Source organism: Geotrypetes seraphini, chromosome 4, assembly GCF_902459505.1.
Source record: "Geotrypetes seraphini chromosome 4, aGeoSer1.1, whole genome shotgun sequence".
Lineage (NCBI taxonomy): Eukaryota > Metazoa > Chordata > Amphibia > Gymnophiona > Dermophiidae > Geotrypetes > Geotrypetes seraphini.
The window spans coordinates 94,323,451-94,339,890 of NC_047087.1; the positions used below are offsets into that span (position 1 = coordinate 94,323,451).

The 16,440-nt window shown below is 39.7% G+C and overlaps 1 protein-coding gene across 2 annotated transcripts in view; it reads right to left on the reverse strand.

Moving 5' to 3' along the window:
• Positions 1-918: 918 nt before the first annotated feature.
• Positions 919-16,440, reverse strand: part of NFKBIZ (NFKB inhibitor zeta) — a 43,613-nt gene continuing 28,091 nt past the window's right edge. The window contains exons 1-12 of one of the 2 annotated variants that reach the window (XM_033941310.1): positions 11,431-11,760; positions 8,819-8,958; positions 8,606-8,642; positions 8,377-8,477; positions 7,488-8,272; positions 6,861-6,966; positions 6,141-6,287; positions 5,591-5,654; positions 4,758-4,927; positions 3,959-4,069; positions 3,667-3,834; positions 919-2,271 (exon numbers count right to left, since the gene is read on the reverse strand). In XM_033941310.1, coding sequence (XP_033797201.1) covers positions 2,218-2,271; positions 3,667-3,834; positions 3,959-4,069; positions 4,758-4,927; positions 5,591-5,654; positions 6,141-6,287; positions 6,861-6,966; positions 7,488-8,272; positions 8,377-8,477; positions 8,606-8,642; positions 8,819-8,958; positions 11,431-11,659 — 2,112 coding nt within the window. In that variant the 5' untranslated portion in view covers positions 11,660-11,760 and the 3' untranslated portion in view covers positions 919-2,217. Of the gene's footprint in view, positions 2,272-3,666; positions 3,835-3,958; positions 4,070-4,757; positions 4,928-5,590; positions 5,655-6,140; positions 6,288-6,860; positions 6,967-7,487; positions 8,273-8,376; positions 8,478-8,605; positions 8,643-8,818; positions 8,959-11,430; positions 11,761-16,440 lie in introns of those variants that run through there. The other variant, XM_033941311.1, reaches the window with a different exon arrangement.

Genomic DNA, 16,440 nt, shown 5'->3' on the forward strand with positions numbered 1-16,440 from the left:
TATAACCACTAGGGACATCGTTTCTATTCTACCACGGACACTATACATATAGTGTTTGTATGTTCTAACTGTGTTTGTAACTGTTTCCTTCATGCACCCCAGTTCATAATGTTATTACATTACATGAGTACTCACATATGCTGAACTAGGAACACAGGTTCCATTCTGAACCGGGAAAAAACTGCATGGAGTTTCTTTTCAACCTGAGTTTCCACATATTGAGTTGTTTAAATCAATACTGAAACTTTTGGATGCCACTTATTCCAACAGATCTTCCTTTTCAGTTTAAGAGATTGCAAATTCCAGTGAGACTTGCATTCTCTATCACAATCAACAAATCACAGGGACAGACTATTACATACTGTGGAGTGGATTTAAGATCCCCCTGTTTTTCCCATGGACAACTTTATGTTGCTTGCTCAAGGGTGGGTTCACCCAAGAATTTATATGTTCTTGCTCCTGGAGGTGAAACTAAAAATGTTGTTTATAATCAAGTTTTGCGTTAGTTGTATTGTATTCATTTTGTCAAATATTTCACATTATAATTTGAATATTGTGCTTTTTATAAAGCTGTAAAAAAATAATTTCATTCACCACTATAAAGTATCTTTATTTGAATCCATTTACAGTGTTATTGCTATAATTAAATACCCGTGCAACGCCGGGGCATCAGCTAGTATATAAATAAAAAATTATAGATTTCAGATTCTTACTAACAGGCCTGTAATTTCACTTTTGGGTCATTTGGGGAGAATGACATCCGATTCTTGTGATCCGTTGCTCTGTAGATTGTCAGTTTGTTTTTCTAGTTTCACAATGGTTTGCTTCAGATCTTCTGAATCACACCTTCAGAAAAATATTTCTGGCATGGGTCTCTTTGACATCCTTCTCACTAATAAGCAAATAACTCCTCCAGCAGAAATTTCACTTAAAAGCTTTATTTCAGATTATACACAAAAATGCACAGTGTTCTCCTATTGACATGTATCAGATAAAGGTAATCTCAAAATTCCCAGCTGAAGCATGTTATACACAAGATATATTTTCACAAACAATGAATAGGCATGTCTTACAATCACAGATTTGTGAAGATTTGTGTAAAATGGCAAGTCAGCTGTACAAGCCAAAACAACCCTATGCATGTTTTCTCTACATATAGTAAAGTAAATTAAATATCCCTAGAAAATACACAGATGTATATACCACAGTACATCATACTACAAACAATATATAAATTTTTAGTTTTGCAATATTTTTGTTTTCTGTTTCATAAGTGTTATACTTAAGGCTATATTTCTCCCTGGTAAACATATGTACAATAAAGTCATTTGTAATTAACATTTATAAAAATCTATACCACTCACCATGATATAGATATTCACACACATAAATAAACACTAAACCTATGACTTTTCTAGAATACAAGGCTATGTACACAATGCTTACAACTGGAAGTATGCAATGCCTGTGGCATCAAAGGACAAGAATCCAGAAACTTCTTTACATACAACTTATTAACCTGTGCCCTACTTCAACATATTACAATTTATAAGAAAACAAACTATTTACTTTCACAGGTATGCTTTAATATTACATCGTTATCTATTCTTAAATATACCTCTATTCATGCAGTACAAGTTATTCAGGTCTGCTGACACCCATCCAAACTTTATAAGTCTAAAAGCTATCACCCCTGATTTATGACAGAACTTGCTAAAAACAGTTATTCCCTTCTGCCCTTAAGCGATTTCCAAAATAATTACTGGAGACAGAAAATTGTACAATGATACAGAAGAAATGAAAAAACTACAATGCAAATTTGAGAAATTGAAAATTTATCTAAATTTCTGTATTTTTAACCATTTCTATAATAAAAATTAGAACACTAATCCGGTTAGGGTGACACAGTATATCAAGACTGTCTAGGTCGATTGACTCTTCTGATAAGTGAGATTACTAGAAGCCTTAGAGGAAGTGAGAAACACAGTTTAAAATCAAGTGCCTAAGATGCAGCAATAGGCAATGCCAGGTCAGAAACTCTTCTACTGGTTGCCAGGCACCTCGTTTACATAACTCACTATACAATAGTGAACTAAATAAAATTGTTTCATAGAAACAACAAACATTTGCCCTCTTTGGACAAATGGTCTATTTACACATACATTAGGACTGCTTAACTAGCAGTGAGTGTAGACAAACGGCAATCCTGAGCAGAGACTAGTACGCTGAGGCTCTCTGCTGAACTGCTTTCCCCTTCAGGATCCGCTTTATCTGGAAATTTGAAAACAAGGGGAGAAATCAAATTAATGGATGGGAAATAAGCTGCAGAGCTTGCAGGAACGGGGTGGGGACAGGAAAAGAACTCACTGGGACGGAGGGGAAAAAAATTTGTCCCCATGTCATTCTTAAGCAACCAGTGTGTCCCTAAGAGGTAGGAGGTGTGCCACAAAAATCTGATGTAGACAGTAAGCCTGTGTTTCCTTTACAACCATCAGTGCCTGCAAGCTGGGAAGACCAGCAATCTTAAAATCCCCAAACCTAGTCCCTGTTTCTGCTTCCCCACCACCCTAACTGCTGCCTCCAGCCCCAACTGAACATGGTGCAAGTAAGCCATTTGTTATATATACACAAGTAGTTGCCGAGTAGCATATTTGCAGGTCTTTGTGTAGCATATTCGCATGCTTCACTATATCTGGCAGGGGAGGGATTTTGTGTTGCCATCACCGAGATGACACTAGAATCTGAATATATATTTCTTGAGAAATCTGAGATGGATGCATTTACATACAGCTTTTTTGATATGGGATAGGCAAATTCATACTAAACTTACAGTTAAACAATGAAATATTTAGGCATGCTTTGTTCAGCTGTGAATTACAGTGTTTGGTGTGTCATATATATGACCACTGTCTAGCAGGTGGGTCACAACAGAAGAAAAATGGCACCCCTTTATAGAATTGCCCTGCACAGGCCAAGGTTTCCCAAAACTACCCTGATGATCCTTGTAGGATAGGCACAAAATGCATGAATCGCAACAAAAAGAAAACCAACCGAATCTGCAGGAAATACATGAATCAACATACTGAGGAGACCCAATACATGTAGATTTGCGTCATGCACACTCATTATGAAAATTTTGATAACCAGAATGGCTGTGGAGTCTCTGGGAGAGGAATGGGAAAGTTATATACTAGGCTCACTTCTAGGCAATTCTTATTTTCTTATGTTCTTATCCTAAAAGAGAAGTCCATAGGCCATGGCTTGGGGAAAGCCACTGTTTATTCCTGGGATAAGCAGCTTGAAAATCTGTTTTTACTACTTGGGATCTAGCTAGGTACTTGGGACCTGGGTTGGCCACTGTTGGAAATGGGATGCTGAGATTGATAGACCTTCAGTCTGTCCCAATATGGCAAGTCTTATGTTCTTATGAAAAGACTGGGCTATAGTTTCAGCAGGGCAGCAGAACAGAAAACTGGGGATTGGCAGAAGCAACAGTAATTTTCCGACAAGCTATCAATCTGAAACTTTTTTTGAATTTGCTCCTTGTCCCTATGACAGCTGAAGCTAAAGCTGGAATCCCCACTGGCCTTAGACTAGTTAACTTCCCTCCCCCCCCAAAGAAAGGTAGATGGAATGAACACCCAAACGTGAAAAGCTATTTCTTACTTGTTCTCCAACAGGACTATCAGGAACCAGATGCACTGGCTGCTCATTCTCCAAGTTTCTGACACTGGGATCAGCTCCCTTCCTCATAAGTAGACGCACAGCATCCAGCTGAGTGATCCGATACTGCAGGCTGGCAGCCACATGGAGTGCACCGTTACCATTGTAAGCCTGACAAAAGGCAAGGAGCAAGGCCATCAGTACCAGCAGGGTTAAGAGATTGTGAAATCAGACAAAAGACTCAAACACGTCAGAATCATTTTCTTCCTCATTGCTAAAATATTAAGCAACTTACCTTTGCATTAATGAAAGACAGGCAGTTGGGCAGCTCCAAGAAGAGCCGGAGGAGCTCTAGGTTCGCTTCCTCAGCGGCTAAATGCAAAGCTGATCGCCCACTTTTTCGATCCTATTAAAAAAACAAAACCCAACATTAATAGAGGCACATTAATGAGCAAGAGAAGGAATCTATGTTCAAACAAAACCTATGCAGTGTTCATGATGGAGAAACCTCCCAATGCAACCAGTATTAAAATGGGATCAGTATGGATTAAGATCTTTAGTAATGCATGGCGTTATCTAAGCTGGAAAATTAGGGAAATCTCTTTTCTTCAAAATCACTGAGCTTTGGAATAACCTTCCTGCCCTGCTGCGGAATCTGGGCTCCTTCCAAATTATTCCAAAAGAATCTGAAAACTTGGCTATTCTCAAAAATGTAAATCTCGCTACCCTCTTTATAATCACTAATTCTTATTATGTTTTTCCTTTCTTATCTTAAAGTTCCTGTATACCAATCTCTATCTTTATGGAGAGGATGCGGTATATAAACTTAAGGTTTAGTTTAGACCCAGTTGAAAATCTAGGCACTTGGAAGTTATGGATTCCATATTCAGATGTTGAGGTGGCTGCATAACTTAACTCTTTATCCATACTCCACCCAATTATAATGGAAAAATCCCAGCATAATTTTCTGCTAAAATGTTACATTTTCAGAAAGTTCCTTTACCCAGGTACACACTCTAAAAATTGCTCTTTTATGGGCTGTTTAACATTATTCCTGAATGACAGCTTAGACTTGGAGTCCACAATGAACTTACTCTTGCTTCAACAGAAGCTCCCATCTGGATCAGAGTCTTGATGGTATCCACCAGGCTCTTGTTTTTCATTAGAAGCTCTTGAACTTCAGGCGAATGAAGCTGCTGATCTTGCTGCAGCTCGTGGACCACAGCATTGTGGGTCATCACAGCACAGTGCAATGCCGTCAGACCTTCAATTTAAATATTATCAAGAATTATAAAACAAAAAGGGATTCAAATACATTCACTTTTTTTGCATTCTTTGAGGGGCACTAAATGCCCTTCGGTACTGAAGCACTTTTCAGTTTTTAGGAAAATGATGCCTTAGGTTCACAGATCAAAATAGCAAAAATGTTCCCCTCCCCCAACTTTACAGTAAAGGTAATAATGTAATTAATTGTACTTCAGTTTCAATTTCATTGATTTTAGCTCATTTGTCATTAACTGCACTTTCCAAAAGATGTTATTGTAAAATGAGCATCTGACCAGTTTTCACATTTAAAGATTACACGATATCGCAAAAGAATTTAAATATTTTACAGAAGTCCAAATGCATCTGATTTTGGTTGCACTAACTTGCTCTAGCTTTCATTCTGAACAAAAATTGGTGTCAATTAGCTTCTTGCTATTTAGTTAACTACTGAGATTCTTTGCAGAGGATCACACAAACTACTATAAATTTTATATCTTTTTTTTCCAGAGATGCTCAGGATCTGCCAAAATATTAATTTTTCTATCCTGACCTGAGGAAGGAGGTTTTGATCTCTGAAAACTAGAGAAGTTAGTCCAGTACAAAAGTATCACCTTATTTAATATGGTTTTCATGTTTTATTTTTATTTATTAAGATATTCACCATCATAGTTGGTTGCCTCTAGATCCACATACTGATTACTCGCTGTCGCTCCCTTTTGGATCGCCTGCAAAAAGTAAACATCATTCACGTATAAATTCCAGTTTGGAACATACATATCTAGCCACAGTCTTTATGGCATTTGGTAATGTCAGCTGAAAAATGATAGATATGCATCTATAATTTAGCTTTGGAGTCATGAAAGATGGGAGGTAGTCTGCAACTTTACTGTATTTTAAGGCATGTTATAGGCTTCTGAATATGAGAAACATTGACAAAGGGAGTTTCAATACCAGGTATGGGTCAGCTTGCTTCTCATGACTTAGTCATGTTTTGGACATGAACTGAAAAACAATCTAGTTGTGTCTACAAAATGGTGCAAACCACATACATAAAAGTATTTTAACATCATACACCACCAACACAAAAGTGATGACAAACTTTAGAAAGCAGCTTATTAAAGAAAAGCTTAATGAAAAGATGTATGAGCACAAAAACAAACAAAAAAACTCCAAAGTGAGAAACGTTTCTTAAGAAGTTTTTTGGCCCTCACCTGAAGTACTTGTGCATAGCCCTTTTCAGCACAAACGTGGAACGGAGTTCTACCCCAGCAGTCTGTGGTGTTCACCTGTGCCCCAAGGCTCACCAGATCCTGGACAATCAAATGCTGATTGGCAGCTACAGCCACTTGCAGGGCACTCTGTAAAAGGCAAAAACAGGAAATCATGAGTACTAACATTATCCCTTGGTTCCCAGGCAACACTAAGGCAAAGCTCTAGAACAGGGGTGGGCAACTCTGGTCCTCGAGGATCGGAATCCAGTCGAATTTTCAAGATTTCCCCCAATGAATGTGCACTGAAAGCAGTGCATGCAAATAGATCTCATGCATATTCATTGGGGAAATGCTGAAAATCTGACTGAATTACAGCCCTCAAGGACCGGAGTTGCCAACCCCTGCTCTAGAACTATCACACAAAATTTCTCTATAAAGAAAAAAACAAACACACCTCATGCAGTTGCAATATGGTTAACCTACACACTAACATATAAAGTTGATTTACATGCATTAAAAAATTTCTAACGTTTCACAATGCACTGGCACAAAGGCCAAACTAAATGTAATAATTTCTATTGAATGAACGTTGATCTGTTTGTTCAATGAGGTGTGAAAACATTCAACAGTGCAAAGCAATAGACTAAAGTTTTTATCACCCTCAGCCTTTGGGAAGCTCCATTTCTAGATGCCCTCTAAGTTTTGTATTTAGCAGTTCACCTGGCCATTGTGTTCTTTCACATCCAACATATGCAGGGCAGCCATCTTTCTTCCAAGGACATAGGAAAGAGCCCGTCTTCCCTGAGCCACTGCAATATGCAGAAATCTAAAAGGAAAATGGGAAGTTATCATATTTGAACTCTGAAGCATGATTTAAAAGCCTGGAAAACATTCAACACAGAGAAATCCTGACCCTTTGGTTACTGAGCTATAATTTTTTTGTAGTTTTACAAAATGATTGTGCATCACAGAGGACCTATGGGTGTACATTTCTTGTAAACCCTACCAGGAGTGGTACCATGGGCACACAGATTTAATTATTACTGGGTTGCACAAAGAATATTTTTAAGTATTGTCATTGCATTCAACAGCATCAAAGTTAAGCTGATGCCTTTCATCTATTATTACAAGCCTGCTACTTCATTTTTGCAGACCCAGTCTTCGAAATACTAACTTCTTCTGTAAGATATCCAAGTTGACATTACAATAAACTTGAAGCTTGTTAAATCCAAACACTGAGCTTTCCCAAGTTAAGGATTCCTAAAGCATGCTTACTTTTACTACCACTCATTTCTATAGCTGTACTTGTCATACTTGGGCATGAATATTCCTTTAAAAAAAACTCACGTATCGCCATCTGAGTCTTTGTATAAAAGCTGGTCTTGAGCAAGGTTGACCAGTTTGTTCTCCTCTTGCTCAATCTGCCACTGGAAGAAGGACTTGCCCAACTGGGTTGCCGTCACCTTGTTCCTTGCCATACTTTGGTGCTCTGGGGAGAGACCCATGGAGTTCAGCATGGTCTGGTGCCCTTGCACAGTGCCACAGGCAGTGCCTATTCCTGGGCTGAAGGACTGCGGTGCAACGCTGGTTTCTGGTTGCTGCCTAGCATGGGTAAAAGCCTGAACAGCCAGAGTTGCATCAGAAGAATGCAGAGACTCATCCAAAAAGGGCAGAAAGCTTTGACCTGAGCAATGTTGCTGTTCTTGGCTAAGAAACAAACTTTGCTGGAAACCAGAGGATGAGCCATTGCCAGAGAATTGATGATATTCCAACCCTGAGCTTTGGGGTACACGGGACTGCAGTTCGTGTGTTGGTATAGATGTAAACTGGTACATCTGGGGCTGTTCCATCATTTGCGGAGGACTGCTGGCTGGAAAGGGCTGGGACGTCAGAGCATGACTATAGCTCTGTCCCATCTGAATATCTTGAAATGGCTCTTTGGAGGAATTCTGATTAGGAAGGATAGTGTTCATCCAGCTAACTTGAACAGTGTTCAGGGAAACTGGACTGGATACATTCTTAATATTGATGATATTCTGCCACATATCATCATCATCGTTCAGATCAGCCTTTGGCTCCTTTTTCTGGGCCTCTTCCATATTTTCCATAGAAGCTGGAGTGCTGGGTGGTGTCTACAAACCAAAATATGGGTACACACTATTAGTAATGGACTGGGTCAATCAAAGTATAACATTTCTTCTACAAGCTACAAAATGTAGGAAAATTAAAATAATACCAGAAGAAATGGTGTTTGGAAAGCAGCTGGTCTTTTACAAGCTGGTCCATCAGAAGAATACTCATGAGCCCGTTTGCTGCCGCTTAGCATGTTCCTCAACTCTGTTAAAAACAACATTTAGAATCAATTTTAACTTTGACCTGTCATTAAAGGATCTCCAAGTTGTCGTGAAAATGGTGGAAAGCATTTACTAAAATATCCCAGGGAAATGCAAAGCAAATGAACATACCTGAATAATTGTCAAAAGTTTCCAGGACTTCCTGAGTCTGTTAAAACAAAAATAGGACATAGGTTAACTATACTGTTTTAAAAGGTGTTTCTTTTTAAGTGCAGCTTTGCACTAGGTTTGTATAGTTATTTATTTATTCAATTTTCTATACCGTTCTCCCAGGATAGCTCAGAACGGTTTACATGAATTTATTCAGGTAGTAAACTAACCAACCTTCCATTCCTTGTTGCCACAGTTTATTGATAGGGGTTTGGCATTCCGTAGTTGCATTAACAGCTCTTTCACTGGATGTCGGACGCGCACTCCTTGAAAAATTCCTCTCTGCTGTCTTTTCTCTCCCATAAGGTAATCACCTATTAAAACAAACACCAACTTTTTTAAAAATAAACTATTGATTAATAAAACCAATTTAATAGGTAGGTCTCAAGAATACTGAATGCCATTTATTAGTAGTAATTTATTTTAAAAACTTCTTACCTAACACCTAGGCGTTTACAATAAAAGCATACGTAAATAATTTTCAACAAACAGCTTTGGCTATATTGTTTGCTCCAATAAAAATATTATTAAAAAAAGAAGAAAATTATTTTTATTATGCGACACCTGTGTGGTTTGGTTAAACTTTACCAATGACTACACAGTCTAATAAAATCATTAGTCAAGCCTCTTACCACATTTCTTCATTTGACCCTTTTGAAATTTACATTTTTCCAGTATATTGGCTGACATTGTGAAATAAAATAGTTCTCAGGTTTGTTATATTTGAAAAATGTTGAATATCTAAAATAAAATGCCAAATGTTTCTTCCCCAGAGCCTTTTCTGAATTTCTTTCCTACCAAAGGATGGAGATTAAGACTGAGGCATGACTAAGAAGTGACATGATTTAATAGGAAAAGTAACAAATTCCCTTTTTTTGACCCACCACTGTCAAAAGCCTTTGAGTCAGCTTATGAAATGGCAAAAAAGCAGAAGTTAACAAAAAAAAAAAAAAAGGAACCAATTTATCAAAAGCATTTGACTTAATAAAGACAGCTATTTTATGCTTATTGGAATAGTGGTAGTGCAGAAAATTAATAAACACCAATATTCACTACAGCTTCAGAAAACCAAATGAATGAGCATAACAAAAAAAAAACCCTAAAACCACCCACCAAAACAATCCACAAACATTTCGGAAGGGATAGAAGGTTGGCAACCAACTTATCCATGCAGGAGAATGTACTATATAAAGTGCAGAGCATATGGGGTTTTTAAAATAAACTGAAGTCAAGAGTCCTAAACTGCACAAAAAGAAGCATAGCACTACAAACATGGATAAACTCTAGCACACAAGAATCAGCTCCTGAATTACAGCACTCGATAAACAGGAAAAACCAAAAATATTGTGGTGATCCCTTCTCTAAAAAGAGGCAAAAGCCTAGGCTGTGCTCCAAGTATTGTGCCATCATCTGCTGAAGGTCAATACAGGCAGTCCCCAAGTTACAGAAGCTTGACTTAAGTATGACTCGTACTTAAAAGCGCAGCTTCATTTGATTTCACTGAGCAGTATTTCCAGTGGCATAGACTCCTACGCTTCTCCTGTAGCAGATTCAGGAATGATGCACAGCCACTTTAAGAACAGTGTGTGCTTGTGAATGCTGTACCTTAAAGGGACCACTAATAGGGACAGTTGGCCCTTTTGTCAGCTGGGAGCCGAGGTAAGCAGCAAAATTCTGAGTTACATACAAATGCGCTTAACCCTTTCAGGACCATAAGGATCGTAGGCCAATTTTTGTGGTTTTGACGACATTTTTATGGTAAAAAGGGTTTGCAGATGCCTAAAAATTGATTTTTTTTTGTGAAATATCATTATTTTTTTTTTAAAAAAATCAAACTTCTGGCTTATGGACAGTGTGGCAAGTGAATCTTCTCGTCAATCTGGCAACGACGCTAATGAATGAATGTCGGAACCAGTTTGTTTACGTAAAGGCAGTATCATATGGAATCCGTACATATCAAATTTAGAACTGTAGACTATCCCAATCAAAATTTATAGGATTTTAAAGTTATGGGACAAATATGTCCCTTGGTCCTGAAAGGGTTAACAGCTTTAAAACGCAACACATTCTTAACCCGGAGAATGCCTATAATACTTTCCCAATTCCCAGCCACTATCCGAACTACGGAAACATAATCCAAGAGTCGGAAAGCCCCCAGCTAACAATAGAATCTTTCTCGGCACCTTAGGAGACCATATTTCCTCGCCTTAGCCGCCACCATCCATACTGGTATTGTCTTCCCAAGACCTGTAAATTGGTGGGGAAGAAACATTTGGCATATCAGATATTTAACATTTTTTTTTCAAATAAACCCGAGGACTACTTTCCACAACTCCCAGGGACCTAGAGCTTGTCTTAAGATGCAGGCAAGCATGCATCCAATTCTCAGCAAAATAGTGGCACCCTGTTTTAATAATAACCGTTTATATACCACAAGATTGTGAAGTTCTATGCGGTTTACAATTATTAAAAATGATACAAATTGAGTAGACCTAACGAAGTTGAAAACTAGTGACTAACAACTTTAGAGATCAGTTATTGTGGGAAAGATTGTGCAAATCAGCTACCTAAGTGCTTCAGGAACAGATATGTTTTTAGGTGTCTCCTAAATTCCCCATAAATATTAGTAAGCATAAGTAATTATTCCAGATCTTTACCCCATAATGCTGCCTGATATTAGTTTATACCGTGGTTATTATCACCAGCCTCCCCCAGTGGGAATTCTCTATAGCCAAGGTGTTATAGGTCTGCCTAGCCCACCGTAAAGATTCTCTCTCCGACCTCACCTTTGCCTCGGCTGACCACGCTGCAACCCCCGGAAGCCTCGGAGTCATAGTAGGGCGAGGAGGACGGGGACGAGTGTGCCGGGGAGCAGCTGGACTCGCTGGCTGAGGAGGAGGAAGGCGAGGAGCCGCTGTAGAAGCAGCCCAGACCGAAGGGGCTACCAAGCATCAGCCCTGCCTCCCGATCCAAGAGATCGCCGCTGCTGTCCTCCACCAACCTGTCAACGATCATGGCTGTGTGACGCCCCAAGACAGTGGCCGATCGCTGAGGAAAGATGCTACTGTGCAATGCGCGAGCGTTCAGTGAACCAACCGTCTCTATTTTTCCCAATAACAACTGCCCCTCCTCCCGCCCCTCGATTCCCTTTTTATAGGCCTATTCCCCTCGGCTGCCTTGCACCAATGAAGCCGGCCCGGTGTCCTCTTACACTCGCCGGACTGGCTGCCTGCGGGTGGGCGGCTCCCGAGGGGGCCGGACTTACTGGAAGCGAGCCGGAAATGTGGCAACCTTCGGCCCCGCCCTTCGCCTCCAGTTTTTCTCCTTTTGCTGCGTTTTGATTTCGCTTCGGGTTTGCGGGAGGGAGACAGATTCGCAGCTCCGAAACTTGCTAGCCCTGAAGTAACTGCAGCATCGGTGTGACTGAAACCCGAACACTAACAAAGTGAAACGATGTCAATTGTTTATGATCTCTTTCAGCTCCCCACGTTAGTTCCGGGTGTAATAAAATAAATGCCCAGTTTGACTAGAGCTGCTCCCCAGCAGAACAGTGGTCTCAAACTCGCCGCCAGGTACTATTTTGAGGCTCTCGGTTTATTTATCATAATCACAAAAGTAAAATAAAATAGTTTCTTGATCATATGTATCTTTAGCTATAAATTACAATATTATTATTAAGACTTAGCCAAAAGGAAAGATTTATAAACTATAAAGAGTTTTACCTCATCCAAAATTGTCATTTCTTTAATAATACATTAACCTTTTTTTTTCTGCGGCCCTCCAAGAACCTACAAATCCAAAATGTGGCCCTGCAAAGGCTTTGAGTTTGAGACCACTGCAGCAGATCATCATAAATGCTCACAAATTTATTTTTCGGCAGTTTGCTGCTTTCCTTTTCTATCTCCATAACACAGAAAGAAACCAAAAAATATAACTATGAGCAAACTTTTTTTTAATTCACTTGTTAAAATGCAAGGGTTGGGGCGTCACGTGCCTGTCTCCAAGATGGCTGCTTAGCGTTTCTCCTCCGCTACAGCCCGTCACAAAAATCATTTTTGCAGCCTAAATAAAAGTCCGTTCAGGTCAGTACTTCGTGCCCTTCTCAACCGGAATGACTACCAAAACCGGTAGAGCGGACGCCGCTCCGCTCGCGCCCCTAGCAACGCCGCATTCAGCGTCTAAAAGGTCAAAACACGAGCCGCCGTCTCCCGCCAAGGCCTCACAGTCACCCGATACGGAGAGCGGCGCTTTTATCTCCCACGACCTACAAATTCTACGGGAACTGATGCAAGAAAATCTCACTGCCACTGCAGATATTAAAAACGAAATTAGCAACATCATGTCCCAAATGAAGCAGCACAATGCTCATTTAGAACTAGCAGAAGAACGCCTCGCTGCACATGATTCGCAGTACTTAGAAATCCGGCGTGATCTACAAAAAATCAGCGTGCTGCAGCATGACTTGGAAGATATTTCTAATAGAATGCGCCGGAGCAATGTGCGCCTTGTAGGGCTCCCTGAATCCTCTGAGGGGCCAGATATGCTAGCCTTTTTACACACATTCATCCCCTCCAAATTAAAGATCAAATTCACTCCAGATCTAGAAATTGAGAGAGCCCACAGGGTCCCCTCGGGCCCTCCAGCTCCAACTAAACCACCGAGACCCATTGTTATGAAGATACTACGCTACCCACAAACTTTGCAAATTTTGCAAGCTGCAAAATCATCCTTTGATCTATCTGTGGATGATAAACGCATACTGTTTGTTCCTGATGTCTCTAAAGCCACTGCACAAAAAAGGAAGGCCTTCCTAGCCATGCGGCCCCAACTTAAGAATATCGGAGCGCAATATGGATTGTTTTATCCAGCCAGGATGCGGGTTACATATCATAACACCACCAAAAACTTTGATGATCCTGTGGCTCTCCAAAAATTCTTGGATGACACTGTGGGCGCTATGACCTGATGTTTCCTAATCAATGTTTTTTTTTTTTCTATTTCAATCCTATTGGGTCTGTCTTTACATTCATCTTTATGTTCAAGTTGTGACGGGCTCAGTGGAAGAAGAGGCTGAGTTCCTCTTGCCAGCATGAGATCCCATTTTTGGATCTTTTTTGCTACTTCGCTCAAACATGTTCTAAGCATGCGTCATTATTTTTATTTTTTTTTACTCTTTTCTTGTTTTACATCTTGGAAGCTGAGTTCCATTCACTATGCCTCTGCAACTGCTTTATACTCTTCCTTCAGCCAGCATACAGACTTCATTTTCCTACTCCTCTTTAAATGATTAATTTACATCTAGTATCTCTGAATGTCAAAGGAATCAACAGTCCCATCAAGAGGAAAAAAATACTGCATTATTTCAAACATCTCAACGCTGATATATGTCTACTTCAAGAGACCCATCTTAGTCTGGAAGAAGCACAGAAACTATCCGGAGGCTGGGTCCAGCATTGCTTTGCTGCGCCTGCCACAGGCAAGAAAAATGGAGTTATAACTTTAATGAAAAAATCTCTCAACTTCCAACTCTCTTCACATCACTATGATTCTAACGGCCATTGGTCCCTTGTAGAGGGATCTATCTCTGGGAAACCCTTGAAACTGCTTAATATATATGCGCCCAATGCGGACGATCCCATTTTTTTTCAACAATTTAGGACTGTTTGCACCTCTTCCTTATCATCAGATACCATATTTGCGGGAGACTTCAATTTTCCGATAGATCCCTTCATTGACCGCTCTTCCTCCTGTCGTCCAGCTAAACTCAGAGTTCGTACTGAAGTTAACAAACTGATGGATCTATACGGATGGTCAGATCTATGGAGGATTTTCCATCCTTCTACAAAAGACTTCACCTTTTACTCCGCACCACATCAATCATTCTCAAGGATTGACTATATTTTGGGCTCCAAAGACGTAATCAACCTTGTCACTTCTACACGAATATATGATATTACAATCTCAGATCATGCAGCGGTATCTTGTTCTCTCAATTGGTCTTCAGCGCCCAAATCTAGACATTGGAAATTGAATAACTTCCTCCTTCAAGATGAATCTTTTCTTTCTCACATTGAAAAGGAATCTCGTGCTTTCTTTGATACCAACCTTACTACACTCACAGACTTCTCCATAATATGGGAATCTTATAAAGCCTGGCTTCGAGGCAAAATTATTAGTTATTCTGCATATCAACTAAAGAAGAGAAAAACCACACTACATCAACTGGAACTGGATATTCATGCACTCGACACTCGTCTTTATGATCGTCATGATCTTTCTATATATAAAAATCTGCAACAGCTTAAATTTCAATACAATGAAATCTTCAGCTCACTTGCATCGGCTACAATCTTCCGGCGATCTGCTACCTACTATGCTTCTTCTAATAAGGCTGGTCATCTCTTGGCCACTTATATTAAAGGAAGGCGCTTGAAGCAACGGATTACCCACATACAGTCACATAATGGACAACTGCACACTTCCACTAGAGACATTTTAGAAGACTTTCGATCTTTTTATGCGAACCTCTACACATCTGAAACTGCCTCGTCGGAAGATGCTATCAATACTTTTCTTCAATCTATCGACTTGCCCAATCTTACAGACTCTCAACAACAGTCTCTTTCTCAACCACTCTCTTCTGATGAAATTGTCCGAGCCATTACTACACTTCCGATTGCCAAATCTCCTGGACCAGACGGACTTACATCAGAATTTTACAAATCGTTCTCCTCTCTCCTGGTTCCTCATCTCCTTACATATTTTCAAGGTATTCTGGAAAATCCTAACAAATCGCACCGTTTCCTTGAGGCGAACATTGTTGTTTTACCAAAACCAAATAGAGACCATCAGCTTGTGAAGAACTATCGTCCTATATCCTTGTTGAATTTAGACTATAAAATATATGCTAAAATTTTGGTTTTTCGTTTGGAAAAGGTCATGTCCTGCCTTATTCATAGAGATCAGGTTGGCTTCATGAAAGGGCATTATGGAGCTGACAACACTAGATTATTATGTCATGTGCTCCATTCCACTCTGTCGGCCACTAGCTCTTCGGCTCTTGTCTCCCTTGATGCGGAAAAAGCGTTCGACAGAGTGGAATGGACCTATTTATTTGCTGTGCTATCATGATTTGGTTTCCCTAAACCCTTTATTCACATGATTTCCACATTGTATAACTCTCCCTCTGCTAGACTTATAGTTAATGACGAAACCTCACCTCCATTTACATTATACAGAGGAACGCGTCAGGGTTGCCCCATGTCCCCATTATTATTCAACCTGGCCTTAGAGCCCCTCCTCTCAGCCATTAGAAATTCCTCTGACATCAAGGGTGTTACTATCACAAATATAGAATTCAAAATATCAGCATATGCTGATGATGTCTTGTTATACCTTACTGACCTGGAATCCTCTCTGATCTCACTGATTCGACTAATCACTTTCTTCTCCACTTTATCAGGATACAAAATCAACTGGGACTAAACCGAAATTATGCCTATTAATGATCTCTGCACTCCTTTTACCATCCCTTCACAACCACTCACTTGGGTTACCTCTGGTATTAAATATCTCGGACTAACCTTTGATAGGGATTTACGTTCCTCGTCACAGCTAATCTCCTCCAAACTCCTTTCTCAAACTAAGTCTTCCCTCTCAACATGGTCTCCTCTTCATTTGTCATGGTGGGGAAGATTAGATACCATAAAAATGATGATGGTACCTAAACTTACATATATTTTCAATATGTTTCCCCTCCTATTTCCTCCTTCTTTTTACAAACAATTAGAATCGCT